This window comes from Symsagittifera roscoffensis, chromosome 4 (assembly GCF_963678635.1).
Source record: "Symsagittifera roscoffensis chromosome 4, txSymRosc1.1, whole genome shotgun sequence".
Classification (NCBI taxonomy): domain Eukaryota; kingdom Metazoa; phylum Xenacoelomorpha; order Acoela; family Convolutidae; genus Symsagittifera; species Symsagittifera roscoffensis.
Genome location: NC_087065.1, coordinates 17983410 through 18007064, shown reverse-complemented (window position 1 = coordinate 18007064; position 23655 = coordinate 17983410). Strand labels below are relative to the sequence as shown.

At 35.3% G+C, this 23655-nt stretch overlaps 2 protein-coding genes across 2 annotated transcripts in view; both read right to left on the bottom strand.

Moving 5' to 3' along the window:
- Positions 1 to 478: 478 nt before the first annotated feature.
- LOC134843788 (mitogen-activated protein kinase kinase kinase 13-like) lies at positions 479 to 14860 on the bottom strand. The gene is made up of 11 exons (XM_063860068.1): positions 12589 to 14860; positions 12003 to 12192; positions 11447 to 11635; positions 10788 to 10952; positions 7658 to 7816; positions 3987 to 4214; positions 3332 to 3448; positions 2398 to 3159; positions 1532 to 1874; positions 1291 to 1367; positions 479 to 925 (listed from the first exon to the last, which is right to left on the bottom strand). Exons 1-11 carry the CDS (start codon positions 13148 to 13150, stop codon positions 733 to 735), a joined length of 2985 nt encoding a protein of 994 aa, XP_063716138.1. The 5' UTR covers positions 13151 to 14860; the 3' UTR covers positions 479 to 732.
- A 7365-nt stretch (positions 14861 to 22225) lies between these two features.
- Positions 22226 to 23655, bottom strand: part of LOC134844638 (uncharacterized) — a 564381-nt gene continuing 562951 nt past the window's right edge. The window contains exon 12 of the mRNA XM_063861429.1: positions 22226 to 22455. Coding sequence (XP_063717499.1) covers positions 22348 to 22455 — 108 coding nt within the window. The 3' untranslated portion in view covers positions 22226 to 22347. The remainder of the gene's footprint in view (positions 22456 to 23655) is intronic.

Here is a 23655-nt window from a genome sequence, read left to right as displayed (position 1 = left end):
TATAGACTGTGTAAGGCTCTAGCTGCAATGTCAGAAGATTGCTTACTATGAATATTTTGACTGGACTAACTAATTGAAATTTTAATTTTTTCTTTTTCCCTCGTTATAAATTATGATCATATTTTTGTTTTAGGCGCTTATCATAACAGGGCAGCAATTAGTAACCCCAATGGCTTCGTCAGCTGTCCACTCTGACTTTCAATTCACTGTTAATTTGTTGTTTGTGATATTTTGAAGTATGTTACGTAATGTGTTACAATGAGAAACAAATTCTTCATCTTCTCCTTCTTCCTGTATTTCCAGTTTGGAGAACAATTTTGTTTTGTATCGCAAGTGATGCGAAGCTTTATTTTATTCCTGAGTCAATTTTTTTTTCAATTTTTAGTCCCTTGCAAAATTTGTTTGTTATGGCCACACGAAACTTGAGCCGATTATAAATTTTTTGTTCTGACCTCAGTTCTCTGTATTGACAAAATGATTGAGTGCATATGAAAACTAATGTTTTATTATCAAAACTAAAATGACACATCTGATGAAAAATTAAGTATGATTTACAATCAGGGAGAAAAATTAAAGTTAAAATTCAAATATTAAATCATCTGTTTTATCATAGGGTGATTTTTATTTGGGGTTTGATACAGATTTCAGTATCTCTACCTGAAAACTACTGTAGGGTTTGCAATTGATATAAGTCAACCTCTGAAAGTTTTAGTCCTTTTTTATAACTTATAACTAGTACAAGTATTCAGTGGACTTCTGCGTAAGCACGGAGTTGGATGACAATTCTGAGGTGATCTTTTCCAGGAATTGTTTCACTGCCAGTTCCTTCTCTGCTAAGTCGTCGCTGGCGCAGTCAGGGTCCAAAATGTCTTCCTCGGACGAAAAGGGAGCCGACTCAGTTAACGACGCCTGATCCGAGTCTTTTCTGGAAACGAAAAAAAAACAGATATTGAGATGTTCATTTTTCTAGGACATTTGACCGCACTTCATGAAAAGTTAGTCCAAATTAAGCGTTTTTTTTTTTCAAATACAAGCTTTTAATAAAACTTGGAGGTAGCAACTGACCTTTGTGACAGTTTTCAATTTAAAAAATTAAATCAAACCAGTGCAACTTTTTACTTGGGTAACAGTTTAAAATAACTTTCTTCTGTTGCTTAATGTTTGCTGACTGAGGCATGGGAGAAGGTTTTCTGTGCGATTATGTTTTTTGTCCGGGATATTTGGAACAAAAGTGTTTCTTTTTAATGTTTACTACACGCGTTATACTTGAGTGCAGCTATGGTAACTTACATTTTGTTGAATGTAGATGCAGATCGACTTGAAACAGGTGAAACTACTGCATTGTGACTGATGTCGTGGTAGTTTGCCTAAAAAAAGTTATTTAGATTATCCAAAATTAAAATTAATAATATTAAAGTAATCGCCAACTTCAACACCCCCCCCCCCCCCCCTCTAGAACAACTGTAAAACAAAACCTCCGCTCCAAAAAGTGATTTTTGGATTTTTATGCTAAGATTTTTGAAACACTTACAGAAGTAGTTCGCCGACGGTGCGATTGGGAGGAAGTTGCATCGTGACAGTTACATGCACAACAGCAGTCCTGACGAGCCGGCTTCAATTCAGAGTCCAATTTACCCGAATTTCCCCTCGCTTCTCGGAATAGATTGTTTTTGTAGTCCGAATTATCCTCTTTTCTCATTGGTTGACAAATAGACTTATCAAAGAGCCTGTTAGCTGAGCTTTTAGTCGATTCTGTTCTTCGCGAGCATTCGGCTATCTCCTCGTCAAGTTCTTGCTGTAAATTTGACAGGCTTCGGGATATTCTGCGAAGACGGTTTTCGTTTAAGTTCTGCTTCAGGTTTGTAAACTTCGATCTAAACAACATACACTCTCACTAATTTTCAAAATTCGTTACAACAACCGATTTTTTGGGTTCTTCCTTCGCGAGATGCGATTTATCTGAAATTATGATTAAAAATTACTTAGTGATTAAAAATTTGGCTCAGTTCAGCAGTCGCTTCCCGAGATGTTGAGAGGGACTAAATTTGATGTCAAGAAGAATATTGGGCATAAGTCCAGAAACTCTTATGTGGTATTTTCATAACATCCATTTTCGGTTGACCAATTTAAAAAGGTTTTCTAAAAACGCCTATACATACTAACTCTGAGGCCGAGAAAACCTGGTCGATAAATCTGGTTATCAATTTGGTCGAGAAAAATGCCAAGAAATTTGTCAAGAAACTTGTTTTGATAATCTGTCGCCCTCGCAAAAAAGTTGGATACGACCTTGCTCCCACTTAGTTTATTGAGACCTTGGGTTCGTTTTTATCAAAATACGTACAATATATTTTTATTTACAATAAGTTTTATAGCAAAAAGGATAAAAGTTGTGCGTACCTGTCTAGACTAGTGGACAAAAAGGCATTTCTGACAGTGTGTGACCAATTCGCGAGTGCCATGTCTTTATTGCTGCAACTGCTCAAATGTCTTGACCTGCACGACTGTTTGTAACACGAAGTTCTGTTGTGATAGCAACCCTCGTCTAACTCACTGGCCAGTGATTGGTCAGAGTGGTTGACCAATAGTGTGTTGCTCGCTTTCCTTGTGATTTGTTGTTTGGCTGAACCAACTAACGACGATGACTTCTGATGATGGTATGCCGCGCTACTCATTGATGACGTCAGCATGCTACTCGTTTGTGATTGGTTTAGATTTTGCTGGTTGTTTAGGTATTGGTGATTATTCACCAATGGCGACGAAGGATCCAAACTGCGGGTTCGTCTAGAAGGTTTCTCGGATTTTGAAGATGTTGTCATACTCGCTCGTTGTTGTTCACGTTTGAACATATTGATTCGCAACGACTTTCGAGCTCGCGTTCTAGTTGGGGTCAAATTTAAATTCCACAGTGTACTGGCTGTCATTTTAGGAAACAGTCGGTTTTTGGGGCTCTCGTCGGTTTCACGAAGATTGTTGTTTACGGTATGACACCTCCGACGGTGAATGTCGTTTAATGTCTGAGATGTGACCTCGGGAGAAACTTTAACCGGTGATTTTTCCCTGGTGGCCTGCGCCTGTTGCTGCATTAGCTTGTCCAGTTGAGCAATGGACGATTTTGTAGTCTTCTTCAACTTCAATATACTCTCAACTTCCTTCTCTTTCCTAAGCAAAATTTTGTTTATTTTTATTTTTGGGATTTCTTTCATTTTGTTTAGTTATGATAGTATTTTTCGGCTATGATTTTCTACAAGAATCGACGAATGACAAGATGTAATTTTAAATCTTCAAAAAACTTGTCAAGAATGAGTAATTATTAATGGATAAGGCTGCTTACTTCTTGAGTATTTGCTCCCTGTGTTCTAGCTCAACCAACACAGTCTGAAGTTCTGTCATGAGAGTGTTTGCACGAGTCAGTTTCTCTTCATAACAAGTCCTCACATCCTGTGCCTGCCTGGAAAAACCTCACATTTGATTCCATTTCAACTAACATACCAATTTTTCCGCCTGGAATCTTAGATTATAAGATTAAAATAACCATATTTTGTTCTTGATTATCAAACCAATTTTTTGTTTATCAATAGTTAGGATTATAAAAATAAATTTTTTAAATAATTTTTTAGATTAGAGTCAAAATTTATGCAATCGCGGTGGGCGTCGTCTGAAAAATGATCATATTTGAGCTTGAACTGCTTAAATTGAGTTTTTTTTTTGATTTTTTTTGAATTTTTCCCATTGGCACACAAAACTGATTGATATGAAATCAGCAGCATATGCTACGCTTCATTTTCTTCGCTAGATTTAAATTCTTCTTCAAGTCCAAGAGTGATTATAGTTCTGAAAAAAAATTTAAAACGTGACCAAAAAAAACAAGTGGGAAAACAAATCTCATTATGCTGTCGTTAAAAAGAGCTAACATGCATCAAATCGATTCGTAAGCCCACTTGATATTGAATTTTTTTCGGTCAAAATTTCATTGTTTTGATGCTCACTTAAGTTCATTTCTGTGCTGGTTTACAATCTCATTGTCCATCCGCTGCAGTTCCAGGATACCCCCACCCTCTTTGTTGATTCTCTCAAATGCCTCCTTCAACTCCCCCCTCCACGAGGCTTGTTTGTCCACCAGCGTCTGGTACGGGGTCTGCACGAAATCCACAGCCCAGATATCTATGTGCAGCAAGATTTGGGCGAAAGAAGGACGCTCCTTGTAGTTTTGGCGCCTGAAAAAAAACATAACTTGAGATGCAGTTGCCTAAATTTAAATAACTCGAGTAGATTGAATAAAATGTTAAGTAGGATAATTAAATGCGCACTATAATTTCCAGTTTTCTATTCACGCGTATGCGGTGAGATAATCTTGCGTGCTCAAATAATCTCCAAGTTGATTTGCAGCCAAGTCCGACCAACCCAGATGTTGCGAACGGCGCGACCTTATGTTTGATCTTGAACTAATATATATTTCTGAACCTAAGTATTTTTTTGCCTAAAAATTTTCGAATAGATCTCTAGTAAAAGTAGTTTCTACGTGTTAATTTTGGAATTCTTCATTCTTCACAGTTTTGTTTCTTGTTCACTTAATTCAAAAATTGAATTACAATTTTAGTTCTAATATTAGTACTAAAATTAGTACTAATATTAGAACTAATATTAGATTGATCCAATTCTTTTGGGCTTTAACTGAAACTGAAAGTAATTTAAATCAGGTAAAAAGGACGCATGTATTTATTTCTAAGCATTTAAGGGAAATCAACACGCAAAGGAAAAGTAGAACTCACTAACTTCCAATTTTTGCCCTTTTTTCCAATCATTGAGACAATAAAAAAGGTCCTGCACCAGGATGGATACCGATCATTGTGCAAAAATTATTCATTTTGGTCAAGCGGCTTGGGAAGAGTAGAGTAGCAAACGAATCCACACCCGAAGAGAGATATATAAATTAAATAGATATAAAAATAGATTTTGGCTGTCGTTCTTTCGAACAAAAACAGCCAGCTTCTGAAAAAAAAGCACTATGTTCCGATCACACTTAATTTTTTTTATTAGAACGGACCTAGGATTTTCTCGAAGGGGAGGGGGCGCATTTTCCAATTTTGCACCGCATGCAAATTTTTGAAAAACAGGTCAAAAACGCCGTTTTTTGACCTTAAAAGCAGGTCAAACAATTTCTGAAAAAATTTCAAAAGGCGCCATTAGAAAAAATTTAGGGTCGGCCAGCCAAAAGGGTCGGATTTCGTAAAATGTAACAAAGGGGGACCCTTTGTTCGACAGGAGGTCGAATCCCCGAGGGAACGGGGCGTCCGCCCAAACCCCCACCCTCCTAAATCCGCCCCTGCTTGCAGCCAATAGCACGTCTCAATCGATTCGCACGTTAATTTTTTGCTTGATTGTCAATTGGTACCTGATAATTTATCATACAACCCTGGAGGTCGAACAAAAAAAATATAAAAATTCAACCTTTTTTTGCTGCAACCCAAGTTACAAGTTGAAGAACTTAAGTATGATATAATACTCGACCCCACCTGACGTTTTTCTGTGTACGCCCTGTTATGTGGTCGGAACAATGATTGGTTGCACTGCATTTATACGTCATTAGTTTTTTATTCCTATTTTTTGGCAGAGAACAAAATTATTTCCGGAAAACCAGGGTTGGGCGTGTATCTTTATGCATCTTTGTTATTTTTAGCCCTGAGTCAGGATATATTCTATTTCTACTACGACGGAATTAAGTCCTAGATTTTTGGAGTAATAAACGGATAGGGCGGGAATTTACTACACAAGGCGGGACTTCAGGAAAGGTAATGTCTTGCTAAATTACATTACTATGCATGTCTCTTCATTTGAATAGATTGCAAAAAGCTTTTACCCTGGCGATTACAAAAAGCTTTTATTGCTACCAATAGTAGCACAATGGGTAAAAATTTGTTGGTTGATAATTCCGATCTCAAGGGGTCTGATTTTGACAAACCCCTGGTATATTTGACTTGAAAGCACGATATGGCAAGAAAAAAAGACAGTTATTGATTAGTTTAAAAATAGGCTCGCGTGCGATGCGTAACTCATTTTACCAGGTACTTGTCTAACGTAGTAAAAAAGATTAAAGAAAATTGTAGAAAAATCGTTTACTTTTGACCATTCAATCAGTCTGTTTCTTTTCAGAGATGTTTTTTTTTACATTTCTGACTACACATGGACACATGTGACTGAAAAATGGATAGGAAAGGAAAATTATCTTGGGGCTTTTTGTAGTCTAGGGAATTTAGATGATGAATTGCTTTCACAGCGCCAACTTGGGCCCAAATTGAAGTGAAAGACTTTTTAGTCCATTGGATTTAAATAGGAAAAGATACGATGAAGATTTAAACACATGTTTATCCAGCAGAACTTCAATTAGCCGAAATAGCTGTTCCAAATTAAAAAAATAAAGGAACAAAGTAAAAAATAATTTAAAAATTTAGTTCAGAAAAAAATCATGCCAAGTTTTTGAAATTGGAAATCTGTTTCGCCAAATTTTCTAAATTCTTAATAAGATCAAGTTTTGTTATATTTAGGCCTAAATTATTACCTAATTTTTGTCCTTTTCAAAATTCGTTCGCTCTATGTTTTCCTTCTATTTCATTTGCTGTCTGTTTCTACTATCTTTGATTGCATCCTCCCCGAAGGCCAAATTTCAACTTGGCCACGACCGCACATGATACAAAACATGCAGCACTGGCTGTGCTGTGGTAGTTTAGAAAATTAAAGCGAGAAAAAAGTGTAAGGAAAGAGGTAAAAAGAAATAGTGGTGATTGCGGGTGGGGTAAAGCGTGGGTGAAAATCAATGACAACAAAGACACTCCAATTAAGGAAGCCACACACACACACACAACCACAATATATTGCAGATTATTGATTCACATTCCCAAATTCAATTGATAGAAAAGAGAGAAAAAGGGACGATGCTATTTTGAAATGTGTGTGCCAATTTTTGGACTGAAATGCGCCGTGGAAAATTATGGATTGTCGTAAAATTGAACTGGGTTGCTAAGGAAAAACAGCTAATTGAATTTATTGACATTTTTGAACAGAGTGAAAATATGTCAGTTTGACCGCAGCGAATAATGTTAAAAGTAGGCTCAGACTTTTGAATAAGCGTTACTCTTCTGCAATCAGCCAGGGAAGAATCGATGGATTGCATTATTTGAAAAACTCGTTAAAGTTCATTAACGTCTAACTATCTTCACGAAGTCATGAATGATATCGACAAAAAAAACTTTCAGCAAAAAGTAATTCCTAATTATAAAACAAAATCAAGGACATTTACTAATATCACATTTGGAATCCTATATTTGAAAGTCTAAAGATTAAAAAGTTTTTTTTTGGCGAGACAATATTAGAAGATATGACTAAGGTTAGCAGGAATGGCATTTATTTATTAGATTTCTGCCATATCTGATTCATCTATATCTAGTAAACTAACAGGAAAAAATGAAGACAATGTTTTTCAAGACAACTTTCTGAACAATTTTGCATGTTATGATATTTTTGCACCCCTCCCCTTCCAATGAAAAACGCCTTTTTGGTCCGAGAAAATTCCAGCCTCCTGTCAGTTTTGAACCCCGTCCTCTGAGTTAAGTACTGCATAGAAGTAAATACACAAAGTTATATATGTGAATTATTCGCTCACCAGCACTGATTCAGCAGCATCTTGAGTGGGGGTGGAGTGGTGTTGGGTATGGGGAGGGAGAGTCTGTTGCTGCCCACTCCCCAGATGATGGCACTGGAGTCCACGCCACAGTAGGGCACCTGTCTTGTAACCAACTCCCACAACACTACACCATACGACCTGCAGAAAGAGAGAAAGACGAAGTTATAGATGAAGAGAACGTTAAATCATAGATATGATCCAATTGCTCTATGAAAAAGTTGCACGAAAAGAAAATGTTATTCTGACTTAAGTGCGACGATCCGTTGAGCTAATCAAGGTGGTGTACGTCTGAGAATTCTTGCGATTAAGAACGAAGTTGGAAAAGTCAAAAGCATGTTAGTGGTTGTTTCGACCACTGAAAGTGGACAGGAAATTTTGGTTCGTGTGTCTCAGCTGCTTTTTTTTCACGCAAAGTCTCGTGCTACAAAAAGTTATCTGAATTGGTCAATTGGTACAACATATTAAGTATAGCATGTTAAGTTCTTCCAGTCGGGATTCGATCGACTTTAAAAACGTCCAAAAAAATTTCTCTGTGTCGGGAAAAACAAAGAATTGTATTTTAGTCTAATCTTAGAAAAAAAGCGAGTGAGTAACTTGGAAATTTTTTGTTTTCCTGACTTCCGAAGAAAGTGGCGGAATATTTGTGCTCGTGAGTAACTTGAAAATTTTTATTTTTCTGACTTTTGAAGAAAGTGGCGGAATATTAGTTTTTTTTTCTCCAGACAAATTTCGACTTTTCGATTAGGAAATTTTGACGAAATTTTTTAAATATCAGCTGAAAAGTATTGTTCTCCTGAGCTCAAAATTCAAAAGATATTTCACTTGTGATTATTTTTCATAAAGTAATGGCGGTTTGAAAATTGTAAATTTGGGATAACTAACGCGCGATATAGTTCGAGGTAACAACGCGTAAGCGGAGATTTAACTCGTCTTATAAATCAGTCCGAAATCAAATGAAGCTTGCTATTTGGTCTATTTAACAATTTGCTATATGCGAAAAAATAACTTCGATTTTTACATAGCTTTTTGGTTAATGATCTTCAAAGTTTAAAATATTTTCTTTTTTTTGAAAATTTTATTCATTCTTTTAAACAAGCACTACTCCAGGACTTTCTAGGGTTCTTCTAAACAATTTTGCTCTTTACTAGTTGCGTCACCGCTATTTGATTTTTGTAAAAACGGCAGTGCTGATTTAAACTAATCGGACACAACGTAAACTTGAAATTTCAAATGTGTTTAGAGTTTTTCTCAAACTGGGTTACGATTAGACAAAAAAAATTGTTTAGCATTTTATCAGAAATATAATGATGCAATTTTCCCCTAAAATTCTGATGCAAAATCATACCAAAAATGTGTCATTTTGGATTTTTTAATTAATCAAGAATTACGCTGAAACTACCAACTTAATTGATGAGAAAAATGGATCAAAAGAACTTTCTTACACAGGTCAACAAATTTTTCGAAGTGTAAGACTTTCAAAAATTTGAGATAAGCTTGATTTTGATTTTATTCAAAGATTTAAATTTTTATATAGTACAAATGACCTATCAACCAACAATATATTCTTTCATACAGATTTTATCTTTCTAGAACTTTATGGGGCTGTGTAAGAGACTTCTTAAGATATAATTTTGTCATCAACTTAGCTTTGTATTCTCAGCGTTGTTCTTGATTAAATCGAAAAAGGCAAAATGACACATTTTTGTGGTAAAACTTTGTTTGAGTATTTCGGTAAAAAAAATTGCACCATAATCATTCTGGTGAAATTTTAAGCAACTCTAGCGCTCTTCACTTTTTTTCCAATCTTAACCCAATTTGAGAAAAACGCGTTTCAATATTCGTTTGTTGTTTTTTTTGACATAATTTAAATCAGCACTACTTCTAAATCTCCTCCCTCACAAACAGACATGAAAATGAAACCGCAATTGTTCAAAGAACCGTAAATTTGTCTCAAGTCTCGCCATTTTATGATACAGATATATGATACAGAATCTCCCAGTTTATAGTTAGAACCAATGTCTTATTATTCTCAAGCCGTCCAAATCACAAATTGCTAAGAGCCCCTGAGGCCAGATTTCTTCAAACACTCAAGTCTACCAGCGGAAAAGGAAATAAATATGCTGAAGGCTACAAGAGAAAAAGTTTTCACTTTGACCTGTTTTATAAACATTATTATTAAGAGGAAATGTTGAAAGCCCACGCTAAGTCTAAACCGCATAACGGATTGTTCAAAGACAATTTGACGCATAAAGGGGCACAAAAATCTGGAAGAAATAAAATGAACTCTTTTTGGGCTCCAAAACAAATGGTTTATTTTTAGACCAGTTTACCCAGATTGCCGCCGTTTGAAACAAACGAAAAAGCGGTCATTATAAAATTTGAGTGTTCAAAGTCACAGAATAGTCAGAAATTCAGCGGTGAAATACTTCTGAAAACTTGTGAGCAAACACTAGGAATAGAAAACAAATCATTTTCAGCCGGCGATATTTAGAAGAATTTGGGGCAACTTCAAATGCTTCTTTCAAATTAACCGTGTCGCTCTGCCCGCTTCAAAAAATGTCATGAGGGATTGGTCCTTCAAATAGAAGTCAACAAAACATTTCGGCGAATTTCAAGGGGTTGGTTGCAGGAAAAGCTTTGAAGATAAGGGGTCTTATCACACATAAAGAATGATAGACCTAGGAACAAAGAACTTTTTAACCGACCATGAAGTTGCAAAATGTTCTAAAGGTTCGTGTTCCAATTCGAGATATGAGACATGAAAACACAGATCAAAGAAGATAGCCGATAAAAAACTCGACAAAACAACCTTTCGTGAAAACGAACTATATTTTTACGATGCAACATTCAATATGAAAAACCATTCGATTTTGCAGCGCTGTATTGGTATTGTTTTGAGGTAGATCTAATTTTGGTTTCTTGTCGGTAAAAATTTTCGCCACTTGGTATACTTTCAAACTAATAGATATTTAAGTAATAATAAGATTGATCTAAAAAGAAGTCGAATAATATTATCTCTTTACGTAAAATCATTGATGTTCAGGAAGATCTGCATAAAAAGTTAGAGTTATTTTCAAGGCTATAAAATCCATCCAAAATTATGACTCACCAGACATCTACTCTTTCGTTGCACTTCTCGTTCCGAATAACTTCGGGTGCCATCCAGGCGAATGTTCCCGAGAAACTCATGTGTTCGTGGCTGTTGTCGCCCGACAGTTGCTTGCTGTTGCCGAAGTCTATCAGTTTGATCTGATTCTGCTCTCCAATCAGACAGCTGAAATCAGGCAAGAACTATTTTTATATGAAGTTCTTCAAACATAACAAAGATTCTCTAGCCAACGATACCAATATCAGCTCTTTCGTTATAAGAATAATTTCTGCTGAAACTGTCTTTTGTTCACGGGAAAGTTTTCGGATTTGAAGATGATCATTGGTCAACTTCAGAGCAGCATGCTAGCTTCGGTATATCATTTTTCCGTGCACGAATTCGATCATTTCTCAGAAACCGCCAGAGTTTGAAGAGAGTCGTAACTCGTTCCTGGGAAGTTTTTGTACACGCCCAAATTTGAACGCCAGGTACTCACTCTTGAAAAGATCTCCCATATCTCGCACATGAAGTTTTTGTTGTCGTCAGGTTTATCATCATCGTCGTTGATTTTTGTACAAACGCGTTTCGAAACTCAAAGATGAGTCACTTCAAACTATTATTCACTAAAAAGCACGCGAAGCTAAGTTATAAAACAGTTGCAGCAAACAACAAACACTAACTTGGGAGACTTGAGGTCCCTGTGTACAATCTTCCTCTGGTGGAGGTACTGCATGGCGCTGGCTATCTGTCTGGCCCATTCTATGATCAGCATGGGACTCACTTCCACCGACTGGTTTCTCAGTAATCTGTACAGGGGACCCACCGCACAATACTCCATCACTATTGCGAAGGGATGCCAGCACACGCCCCTGCACGACAAAGACAGGGTTCATTGTTAACAAAAGGGTCTCTTTTGAAGATCAAAATAGATCCTTACTTCGCTCAGTAACTGCATGCAAAACATTCAAATACCATTCGCTTTGGCTGATATAGGAAGACGTAAGATTGCTAACCGTTCACTTTTCCGGAAAAACTTTTTTGTTAACAAGAGTCAAAACTGAATTTTTTAAGAGATTTGAAATAGGTCGTCTTAGTAAAAAAAAAAGCAAGAAAAACAATTGATTCCATCGAATATGCGAAGAAACTCATGCAGCTTCTAGCCTTTAAACTCTCAATAACTTTAAGACGCAAATCATTGCATTACAATTCAAAAACGAAATGTATAATAAAACTTACAGTATTTCGACGATGTTGGGGTGTCTGACTGAGAGCATGTTGGTCTTGATGATGTCGATCTCTATGCGGGTTCTGAGTCTCTTCACAGCCACTTGTCTGTTCTGCAGCCACCCACTGTACACTACTCCCTGGGCACCACTGGTCACGAAGGTCATGCCAGATATGGACTCCATTTCAATGTTGCCAATTGCTGAAACAGACAACAGTATGATGCAATTGTCAAGTGTATTTCAATCTATCCAAAAAATAGAGAAAATACTTCAAAAAATTCGCATATCAAATCAAATTTTGATGCTTGATCAAAAGGTCGAGCAAATACTTTCAGGTGGATTTGGCTTCACCTAAAATTTATAGAAAAAGCTCCAAATAGTAAGAAATTTAACCAAATTAACCTATAAATAATCAAAAAATATCTATAACAATGCTCAAGTACTTTGCTACACAAAATAGAATCAGGATTTCAATGTATCGGGTCGCAAAGTTGATAGTTTTCGTCATCATTTAATCGCGCGCTCAACGCTCTGCTTAACTCACGCTCATTTACATCCTGATTGCAACTTAAATCATCACTCTATGTATGACTAACCTCTATTTCTGGCCTGGATAGAGGTGTGACTTTTGCGGCCGACCATGGCCCAAACTGGTCTCAAACAATTTAACATCCCGCCAAAAAATCCAGGCGAACTGTTGCTATGCACTTCATGGCTTCTGCGATAATCCACTTCAAAATTTGTCGTGGCCAATGAAAATCGACGCTGATTTGTCGCAAGGGCGTAATTCGTAGGTTGCGTTTGACTTGTTACTGTCTCGTCATTAAGCTGTTCGTTGTCTGTAAGAAGAACGAGGTGGTTTCGGATCGTCTCGGCCTTAACTTGATCAAGTTGTTCCGAGTACGTTTTCCGAACTGGCTGAGGTGTGAAATATCTGGCTCTGTTCTCGGGATTGTCTGTCTCATGGAAATGTTGACTACTTTGTACATTGTTGAGATTATTGATTGAGGATTTCGTAAACTTCGTGTTTGGAATTTGTGACTGAGGTAATGTATTAGGGTTTGAGGTCGTAAAATTTGTTGTTTTTAAACATCCGGGAGGTTTAGAAAAAGTCGTTTCCTCGTAAAAACGCCTGTTTTCTACAGCACCACTGACCATTTTTGATTCAGATAAAAACAAAGACAACTTTTCAAATATCAGATTTACAAATAAACCAACACAGCGACAAATTATGTTGTAAGAAGATTAAAACTGAACTGTTGAACAAATTTAACAGGACTCATGTAAATATTAGAAAAATATTTTAAGCAATAAGAGCTTGTATCTCAATTAGAATTAGATACAGCACTTTTTCAGTTTGTAAGAATGGTCATGTGACCTACAACAGCGCAAGTGCAAAACTGGAGTAAAATAACGTTTTGAAAAAAAACTAGTTCGTTTGGAAAATCTTCACCAAAACAAAACGTGTATGAGCTCAGAATTAATAATAAGACAAACAAGGAATGAAATAAAAGACGGAACCATAAAACACCACTTTTGAAGGGATTTTTTTTGCGGCACGTGCTAGAGGGACTTGCTATACCATACCAATAATGGTTTATAAGCGGTATTTGAAAGCGTGGTAAATGGTACAAGAGAATGAAAAAAATCGAACAAGCGCAATTTTCCAATGGCGTGTTTATTTGACACTATAATTCCAAATTGGTGACTTTCATGAAACGCGATAAAAAATAAACGTTTGATGCATGTATTTAAACTCGTGACGCGTATTTAAAACTCAAACTAATTATAAATTTTTTGCATGAATCAACAAAATGACGTCAAAAAACATATTCACGGTTTTTGATCAATAAAAAGCAAGCTGTCTTGTACAGTTTAACTTTTTCTACTTGTCGTATTACCGATAAGTGGTTTTGTAACTAGTTTAAAAAGCATGTTGGCCCAAAATACATTCAAGTAATAATACCATGATTTGAGCTGAAAAGTAAAACTGCTATTGTGGTAAGCATTAACTATAAGAAAGGTTTGGTTGCTTTCAAAACTCCTGGCTCAAATGTCCGCTTATGTATGAACAAGTTTAGTGACAGGATAATTTGCTGGTCTTGTTATTCAGAAGAGCTCATTGGTTCGTTTCATAGCACGAGTATGGGCCACTAAAGGCAGCTTTCCTTTTGGGCCCGCAACGGTAAGAATTAAACCTTGGTAAGAAAACTGGAGCTACTCTAAGTTCACATATAAAACGTGTTCCAAACTGGCTATGCTTGATCGGAATCACGCTGGAGCGGAGAATTAACCCGGAAATAACAAACGGTAATATGAAATTTCAGAGAAATGTCGAGTTCTCAATCGAAACAATTTTGGTCATATTTAACAGTCATTTAATATGAACTCATTTGCTTCCAGGACAAAATTTCGCTGAATGAAAATTAGTTGATCAGGTCAATCAAGATGTCAAAAAATAAGTAAGGTTGGAAATTTCCGCAAAAATTGATTTTTATCCACAACTTGAAGTGTTCAAATTATGATAATTATTCTGCGTAATCAATTTTAGGCAAAAAAGAGTAGATTTTGAACAAATAATCAAAGATAAATAGGAAGGTAGGTAGAGGTCAATTATTTGAAACGCATTTAGTTTTGAAGTTCAATTATTAACGATTTTTGAAGCAGCAGAATTTGAGTTTCCTCTTTTTAGTTCAAATTCAACTGATGATTAGAATGCAAACGGCATTGGTTTTGGAAAGAAAAGGGCTGAAAAGGTAGCATCAAATTCAGTAATGAGGTTAAAATGTGGTCTAATGCAGTGAAAAGGAGCCAATAGTCTGAATTTAAACTGAATATCTACCTATTGTTGCTGCCAATGACAACGGTTGTTGCTCTCTACAAATGCAAATCTTTATCCAATACTGATGCTACAAGCATATAACACACGGTTCTGTGGGGACTTTTTAAAAGCGGGATTACAAACAGGACAAAACATGTCCCAACTTGTTGTGGGCAATTATGCTAACTAGAAGGGGAAATAAGTTAAATATGCACTTTCATCAGCTTGATTTTTCTTTCAAGATAAAAAAGAAAAGCCCTGAAAGTTCTCATTGCATTTTAATTTCTAGGGAGTAGTTAAAAGTAAAATAATTGATAAAATTTCAAATTAAAAAAAAATTAAAAATAAAATGATATATTTTGCATGTAGCAAAAGATTGAATAGACGACCAAAGAGCAAGCCTTAATCCAATTTGGAAAGATTTTTAAGACGGAGTAAATCTCTAATTATGCTTTAAAACCGCGAAAAAAATTGACCGTTCATTGTCCCAAAAGGCAATCTTTAAACTCCCACAACTATACGAAAAATGATCACCACATGTTAAATATCTTCTTCAGATTTGTGCTTCTGACAACAATACATTTCACTTCCTGTCAAAAATTAAAAGTGGTACATTGTTTGGAGAAAAAAAAACGCCCCGAGCAGAAATATTACGTCATTTTTTTCGAAAGTCAGAACAAAAAATAGATGGGTATAAAAACAGATGATTCCTCCGTAATTGAGAGCTACAATTTCAACAGGATTTTGATGATCCCCGCATAGCAAATGAAAAAATACCGCAGCAAATCAGCAAACCTTATTAGACTCACAGAAAAACTTTAAATTCATTCGTAGACATGAGCAAAAATTATCTGGGCTCAACAGCTAGCAATTAGCTGACACTTTATTCCTGGATTTTAAGCAGTCAAACTGCACTGCCCTTGTAGGCAAACATTCAAATAGTATGCTACTATTCCAAATAAATTACCACCCGCAATTTAGCTCTGCAAACTGAAACAACTAAACAGTCAATTGATACCCAATTTCAATAAAATCTAATTCGAGAAGGATTTGAAACAGTATTTATCGAGGGTTTGCGGTTTCAATTTAAAGCCTGATTTGAAGCAATCACAGGCCCTGACACGTTGGCTTTTGAAACGTTGGAGGTATTGGTTTATAACTTAATTAAAGCCAACAATCAAACTTAATTTCTATTTCCTTCCTTGTTTATTGCAGTTAGTGAGTTGGTGGTCCTCACAGAAAACAAGCCAGCGTTTCAAAACTTTTCTAATATTGCTATTTTGTAAAATTTCTGTGAGCGAGAGCTCAAATGCTTACAAAACATTGCTCAATTTTGCAGCTTAGAAACTGCTGCAACCACGAAGTGCGAAGGAACTTTCTATTTGGAGTTTTACACGTCCGATGCGCTTGGCTGATATACCATACTAGAGGCCCAGCTAAAGCTGAAGGTACCCTGTTTTAAACTTTTAGAGTTGGGTTTCAGCCAGAAAATTAGTTGTTGCTCTTAAATAATAATGAAAATTTTCGTGATTTTGGAATTTTCCAAGAGACATTTTTTGTACAAATTTTAAGGCGCTGCATCTTATGCCCGGAGGCTTCTCACAACTTGTCGCCTCGATTAAACCCTTGATATCATATTGAGTTGTTTTCGACAAGAGTCAAAAAGTTTAAAAAATACGTACAAGAAACCAAAACAGTGACCTTTCCGAGGGTCATATTTTTTGTGCACGAAAATTCTGCATAACTGCTTATGCAAGGGAACTTCTCATAACCCATTCTACCCATTGAAACTAAAATTTCAGATTTGGAAGAATAGTTTTTGAGAGTAGTCAAAAAATTTAGAAAAATGATCAAAAAATCGAAAATTTGACTTTCCGAGGGTCATAACTTTTTGTGTAAAAATTTTTGTCGTAACCGCTTATGCAGGGGAGCTTTCCACGATCTGTTCTACCCATTGGAATCAAAACCTCAGCTTTGGGAGGGTAGTTTCCGAGAAAAGTCAAAAAGTTTGAAAAAACGGTAAAAAAATCGAAAATTAGACTTTTCTGAGGGATTTTTAGTGTAAGTAAATTTGGCGTAGCCGCTAATGCAGGGAGCTTCCCAAAACCTATTCTATCTATTGAATCCAAAATCTAAGATCTGGGAGGCCAGTTTTTGAGAACACAGTGTAGTGGGCGGACTTCCCATTGGTAACACTTTTTAGAAAACGATTGAATAATTTTTGAATAAATGAAAAATTTTTCCAAAAAATTAATAAGAAAACCCAATCCCAGATATTTTCAGAACACGTTTTCTGTCAAATTGGAATTTAAGTCCTTTCAGTCATATTTTGATTGATGTTTTCAACTTTCAAAAACAATTCTATATTGAGAAAAACTGATTTGTAATTTTCGGAAAAATTTGGCGTGAGATAGTTCACTTCTTATTGATTCATTTTAAGCATAGCTAATAAATTGTCTTCTTAATATTTATTAATGAAGCAATTGGTAGTTGTTTGAGCAAATTTTTTCCGACCATTTGAAAAATGGGGAGGAACTTAGTATTCGGGTGTTACAATTTTTTTTGTTTTCCACGCAAAATCAGGTACCACAAATATTCATGGGACTGGGTTAAGAGATATATCATATAAAAGCCTTTTCAGCCATGATTCGAACCCTCTTAAGAATTTCAAAAAATTTTCCCATTGTCGAGAAAAACCGGTTTGAAATTTTCGATTTATTTATCTTCATTCGAGCGAAAAAAAAACAAACGAGCAGGGTTACAACAGCTGAATTATGCCTAATTTAAGACCTTAAAACCTAATTTTAAGCAATTAAAACTAGTTTTTGGAGTTTTTAGCTTCATTTTGGGAACTTTTATTTTTTTTATTGTCATTTCTCTACAATTTTTTTTGTCCAATTGGCCTATATTACTATGACTGTCTAATATGCCTAAATTGTACATTTACATCAGATAACACCCAGCAGAAAAAACTACTTTTATTTGAAAAAAAAACTTTCAAAAACGTAGTTTTGTAAAGACCATGGTCGGAACATTCTGCGCTACTTGCACAGTAGCCGGCTGTCTTTGTTATTGCTTAGAATCTTTTATTAATTAGTTTGCTAATCAACTTATTTCTAGGATACAGAATAATACGTCAGTGGAGAAAAATGTGACCTAAGCTGTATATCGCGTAAAATTTTTTTTTAGAAATCTGCAAAAACATACAAAAAATTTACGTTATTGGTGTTCAAATTGAGATAACGCTATGAACCTTTATGTTGCTTGTCATAGAAAACATAGCCAGCAGACAATTGCAAAAAAAAATGATGAACAGAAGTCAACAAAAAAGAACTGATTTGTTTATTGAAAAAATTCCCAACTTTCGAATTTAAAAGAAATAAATAGATGACCGTAAAGCTCTCTGAATTTCTAGAACAAATTATGAGTGGCATTTTTTGATAAAAATTAACCCAATCTGAGAAAACTGGATCAATAACTAAAACTTCTATTTATCGCGACCAATATAAGAGTTTGAACAACGTTCCTAGACTCTTAAGAATTTGAAACCGATGTTTCCTTTCAAAAAATGATGTTTCCTTTTTCAGTCATCATCTGATTAATTTGGCTTGAAATACAAACTGATTTTGACAACGACCAATCTCGCACAACAAAAAAACCAAGGTTCCGTCAACTGTTGTGTAAAATGACATGGGACTTTAGATGTCGAGACGACAAGGCTGGTGGCAGTTGAACTGCAAAAGTTTTGCTGGTTAATGGAACACAAGCCACTGGTCTTCTTATCGATCTAGCCTCAAGATACCTCACTCTGCTGCGAACTATAAGCTTCAAATTCGTAAACCAGAGTTTGGTTCGCTTCCGAAAAACAATCGGATGAGCATCAAAGCTGGTATTGAACAACCCATGTCTATAAACTATGCATTGGTTACGCTGACATTCTTTGTGTGAGAGAAGTCTTGATAGGTTGCCTAATTGTGTCCTGCTATTCCATTTCACGCCACTTATTTCACTAAAATCGCAATTTTCAAAAAGGTTTCAAACTCGGGATATCAGGTGAATGAGTAGTCATTAATTTATCGCACAGAGGTGAACTGTACATCACATACCAGCGGCTGAAAGAAGCTCTATAGCTTCACACAAACGCATAAAGACATTACAAGAGATTAAACCTTAGAAAAAAAAATTCATGCATCGGGCCTCATAAGCACACACTGGACTATCACATCAGGATTGCCTTGCTTAAAACAGAAGCTAGCCTAATCAATTTAGCTTTAGTTAAGTTAATGCACTTTAGTTACAGGTTAGGTACACACTCAGTGATGTCGAGTTCAAAAAAAGCCAACTGACAGTTGCAAAAGAGTAATGAATGGAGTAGTGAAACTGATTAAGACAACTAGAGAATTATTTTCTAAAAAATAAATAAATGCATCTTCCGAACTTAAGACAGAAAATTATGGCCACACAGATTTTTGAACTAGTAAGATTGACAATTTTTTTATTAAAGTAATCCAACTTGAAAAAAAAACAGAATCAATACGTGAAAAAATTATTCCCCTGGAAAATCTAAGAATCCAAATCTACTTTCGAAACACTTGCGCTACAGTTCAAACATTGCGTTACAAAATATTGAAAACATTGAAAGAAGGAAATCATTCTTTCATTAAAAAAACCAAGCTAAAAATGAATTGAAAAAAGTCGAAAAAATTAGCTACAAAAATTTCATACCTTTGTCTCAGGCTGTGATCATAAACAGTCTAGCGAAAATTCACTAGCGAAACAATTAAGACCTTGCATTATAAGTCTTTTTTCAAAAAAATTAAGCTGAAAAAAATAAATTGAAAAAACTCCAAAAAAAATCTACTACAAAATTTCATATCTTTGTCTCAGAAGATGGTCATAAAAAACCTTACCAAGCAAGGAGAAACAATGACGGAGCGACAACTACGGCAAAAAAAAATTGGGTCGACCCTCGTTAAGCCGAAAACGAAAATAAAGCTATTCTAGCGATCATTTTTTTTCCATTTTGCTCCACGGCTAATCAAAACGTTTCTCCGTTTGTCGTCTTTTTGGAGAGAGGGGCGTAAAAATTTGGTCTTCTAATAAAACGTCAGACAAAACATCAGGAGTAGTAAATCTACAAATTACAGGATTAACTCAAAAACTTTTTCAGCTTCAATGAAAACTGCTTACAGCACAAGGAAATTTCGATGTAGCAACTAAACCGACAAAAAAGATTGTCCGAAAATAGTCAGACAAACGATAAGTCGACAAACTTTTTGAAAATGAAAACTTTTAGTACGATAAAAAAATCCTACCCAAACTCAAGCCTCAGAACTTTGCGTCCCAGGCGTAGTCGTATCGTATCTTCTATGCCAAATGTGTCGTTTAAGTCAATAAAATGATTTCAAATCAAGCAACTAAATGATTCAGTGATTCTATTACATTAGACGTTCACCCTAAAAAATCTATTTTCCTTACTAAAAACGCTTTATGATCGCAAGCGTTAAAAAATATCAACTAAAATCAATAAAACTTGATAATAGCTAAACGAAACTTTCAGACTGTGATATCTGCGTTTCTTTCTTGTCAATGAGAGGAAAATGAAGACAACAAAAAATGAAAAGTCAACAAAAAACTCTAATATTGCACAATTTATCCGTGAATTGAAAACGGCTTTTCCAAATTTCATCAACAAAACAAAAATAAAACTATTCTAGCAATAATATTTTACAGTCTAGCTATATTTTTTGGCTCATTGAAATTCAAATTTTTGTGATTGGTGTTTTTTAAAATTAAAATTAACTCAATTTGAGAAAAATGTATCAATAGGTAAATTAAAAACTCTGCTGGGAACACTGAAGACTAAAATCCACTCTCGAACTTAGAAATCGATCACTTTTTTGTGACTTTTATATTGTTACTGTTCGATAGTGGAGTTTGCCTTTTTTTCAAAAAGGAAATGAACTGAACTTTTAAAGAAATCAGAAGTCAAACCGAGAAATCAAAATTGAGAGTGAACAAATTCATGGAAAAAAAATCAGCAAGACCTATATGAGAGTCTTCATTACGTTCATAGCTGATAAACGTCTCATTATTCTTAAAAGTTAAAATCGCTCAAGAAAAATACAAAACATGATGGCATCAATTTAAATTTTTAGGAAAATAGCTAGGAGAAGTTTTCATTAGCAGTTTAAACTTTTCGGAAATTCCAGTAGTAGTAGTAGTAGAATAGACTTCAGATCGATAGCTCTAGGAGATTTCACTCTTTTACAGTCCAATAAAATTTTATCTGTTTCTCAGTTCGTTACATATATTGCAGCCTCGACATCTATAGAAGTTTACATATGCATTGTTTGGGTAGTTGTACCAATTCTTATAGAAATTCTGATATATATTAGCTAAGGTTGCTTTGTTTGAACTGCATTGATATTGCGACAGGCTTGAACGAGACAGATGAGCTGTTTTGGTCACCGACAAAATTTGTCTATTTTTCGTAGTCTGCGTTTTGATATTTAAAGTTCGACCCTGAAAATTGTCGAGTGATCGTGCTTTTCGATTTCCATGCTTCGAGGGATATGTTTGAGATCCATCAGCCTTACCGTGTAACTTTTATTTGACCCCAGAATCCAGCTCATTGCAATTTTTTGAAACCTTTCAAGTTGTTCCATATTTGCTCTACTAACGAACCATATTTGGGATGCATAAGTTACTCTCGGTACCACAAATCTTGTGTAGGCTTTTAACATGGTCGCACTGCTGCATTAATTTGCGAGACTTCGTTTGATTTGAAATAAAAGGCAAATGGCTTCAGTTGTTGTCCGTATAAAAACGGATCAAATGAACAATCCTCCCTAAAAAATCAGGAGGGAAATTGTTCACTTTTTCTACCAAGGAGATATTTCACATGGGTCAAAAAACTTTCAATTAACTGTACAACTGGTAATGTTTCAAATTGGCTCGTGCGTGGCCTCGTTTGAAATGTTGTCTATAACCAAAACCAAAACTTTCCCACTTGGCTTCAAAACAGCGAACCTAATTCTTTGAATTGATTAGCATCAATAGCTTCAAAAAACAAATGATGTACACAATTTAGTTGCATCGAGATAGAAAATGAAAAAGAGCGCATACAAACCCACTCGTGGTCAGAAAATGCATCGAAAGAACTAGTTCGATTATATAGTACAATAGCAGGCCACTTTAAAAATCGTCAAGTTACAAGTCAAAATCGATTTGCAATCTTGTAAAATAAATTGGCACAAAAAGTTACCTTGACAGAATCAAGCTGTTGTCTCGTGTTAAAATTTAGCCTTGATTATGCCAGTGCGCCTGCTATCATTTGCAATCGCTTGCCGTAGTTCTTTAAAGGATGCAAAGACGACTAGATTAAAATTTCAAACGAAAACTGTCACAATAAAGAGAAGAAACTAATATCTGCTAAACATGCTTCATGAAACAGTTAATCAATAATCCATTCAATTAAATACTAATTACTAAATCTAACAGTTTTCAGAAGTATGTTCGAGTTTTGGCAAATTTATTCTCGAAATATGGAAGCTTCACTAATGTTTGAGCTTCCGGCGTCCAAGAAAGCGTCAAGTTTGTTCACGACATCAATGCTGTTTTCATTCATCATCTCCGCAATCTAAACAGGTTCAACTGTTAACGACCTCAAGATCAAGATAAAACACAGAGGCAAAGCGGAGCAAAAACAAAAAAAACATGCCAGTGGTATTATGGCGAAAAAAAAACATTCCCAACAGACCGTTGGAAAAGTGTCATTCAAGGTAAGAAAACTGATAAAAAACTAGTGACTTAATTTTTGAAGTAACTTAATCTTCTGAATTTAATCATCATTTCGTGATTGCAAAGCGCAAGTTGGCTTCCTTTTGCCAAATGAACTATATGAAACAATCGGAAGGAAAACAACAGGACATTTAGAAATGGCTTAAGTGGATGATTGACACTTAAAAATTTGCTGTAGAAAACCACAATATTTTTGATACTATTTCAAGGGCAGGCACGAGCCAGCCATTTTCTAACACACTTATGATTCAATGAATGCCATTTGACAAGGTAAACCGTATGAATCACTTAAGAAACACACAGGCGAAGCGGAGCTTTTTAACACTTGCGAAAAAAATTGCACAACAAAACATTGAAAAACAATGAAAGATTGAAATTTTTTTTCATAAAAAATTAAGCTAAAAATTGCCTTGAGCGATGATCATAAACAGCCTTAACCAGCATGAAGAATCAATGACAGAGCGGCCACTAAGGCAAAAAATTGGGTCGACCCTCGTTAACCCCAAAACCAAACTAAAGACAAAAAATATTCAATTTTTACGACCTATCCCCCTCGTGAAAAGTCAAAAGCATTGAAAAAAACTTACCCGACAAATTGTGCAAGATAAGATGACTAGCGATATAATTAAAACATTGGATTACGAGATACTGAATAGAAAAAAAAGGAATTCAAAAAAATAAACTGAAAAAGGAGCAAAACATTCCATAAAATTTTATATATTTATCTCGGACGATACTCATGGACAGCTTTAACAAGCACTGAAAACCAACGACCGAACGGCAACTAAGGCAAAAAACTTGGGTCGATGCTTCTTATGCCGAAAGCGGAGCTGTAGGATCAAAAAAATTGGTAATACAAAAATAAGAAGGCATAATAAAAACAGGCAAAAAAATGTAAAAATTTAACGATTCATCCCTCCTGAAACAGACAAAAACATTTTCACTTGCAGCTGTGCATCATAAGTCTACTGAGGCGATACAACAAACGCCGAACCTGTTTAACAGAAAAAATACCGACGTGTTTTTTGAGAAAGTCTCA

Excerpts from the sequence above, each read along its gene's own strand:
- LOC134843788 (XM_063860068.1), bottom strand. The coding sequence starts at position 13,150 with ATGGTCAGTGGTGCTGTAGAAAACAGGCGTTTTTACGAGGAAACGACT. Across the intron at positions 7,817-10,787 it reads AACGAAAGAGTAGATGTCTG|GTCGTATGGTGTAGTGTTGT; the intron begins GTGAGTCATAAT and ends CTCTTTCTGCAG. Across the intron at positions 1,368-1,531 it reads ACCGTCGGCGAACTACTTCT|GCAAACTACCACGACATCAG; the intron begins GTAAGTGTTTCA and ends AACTTTTTTTAG.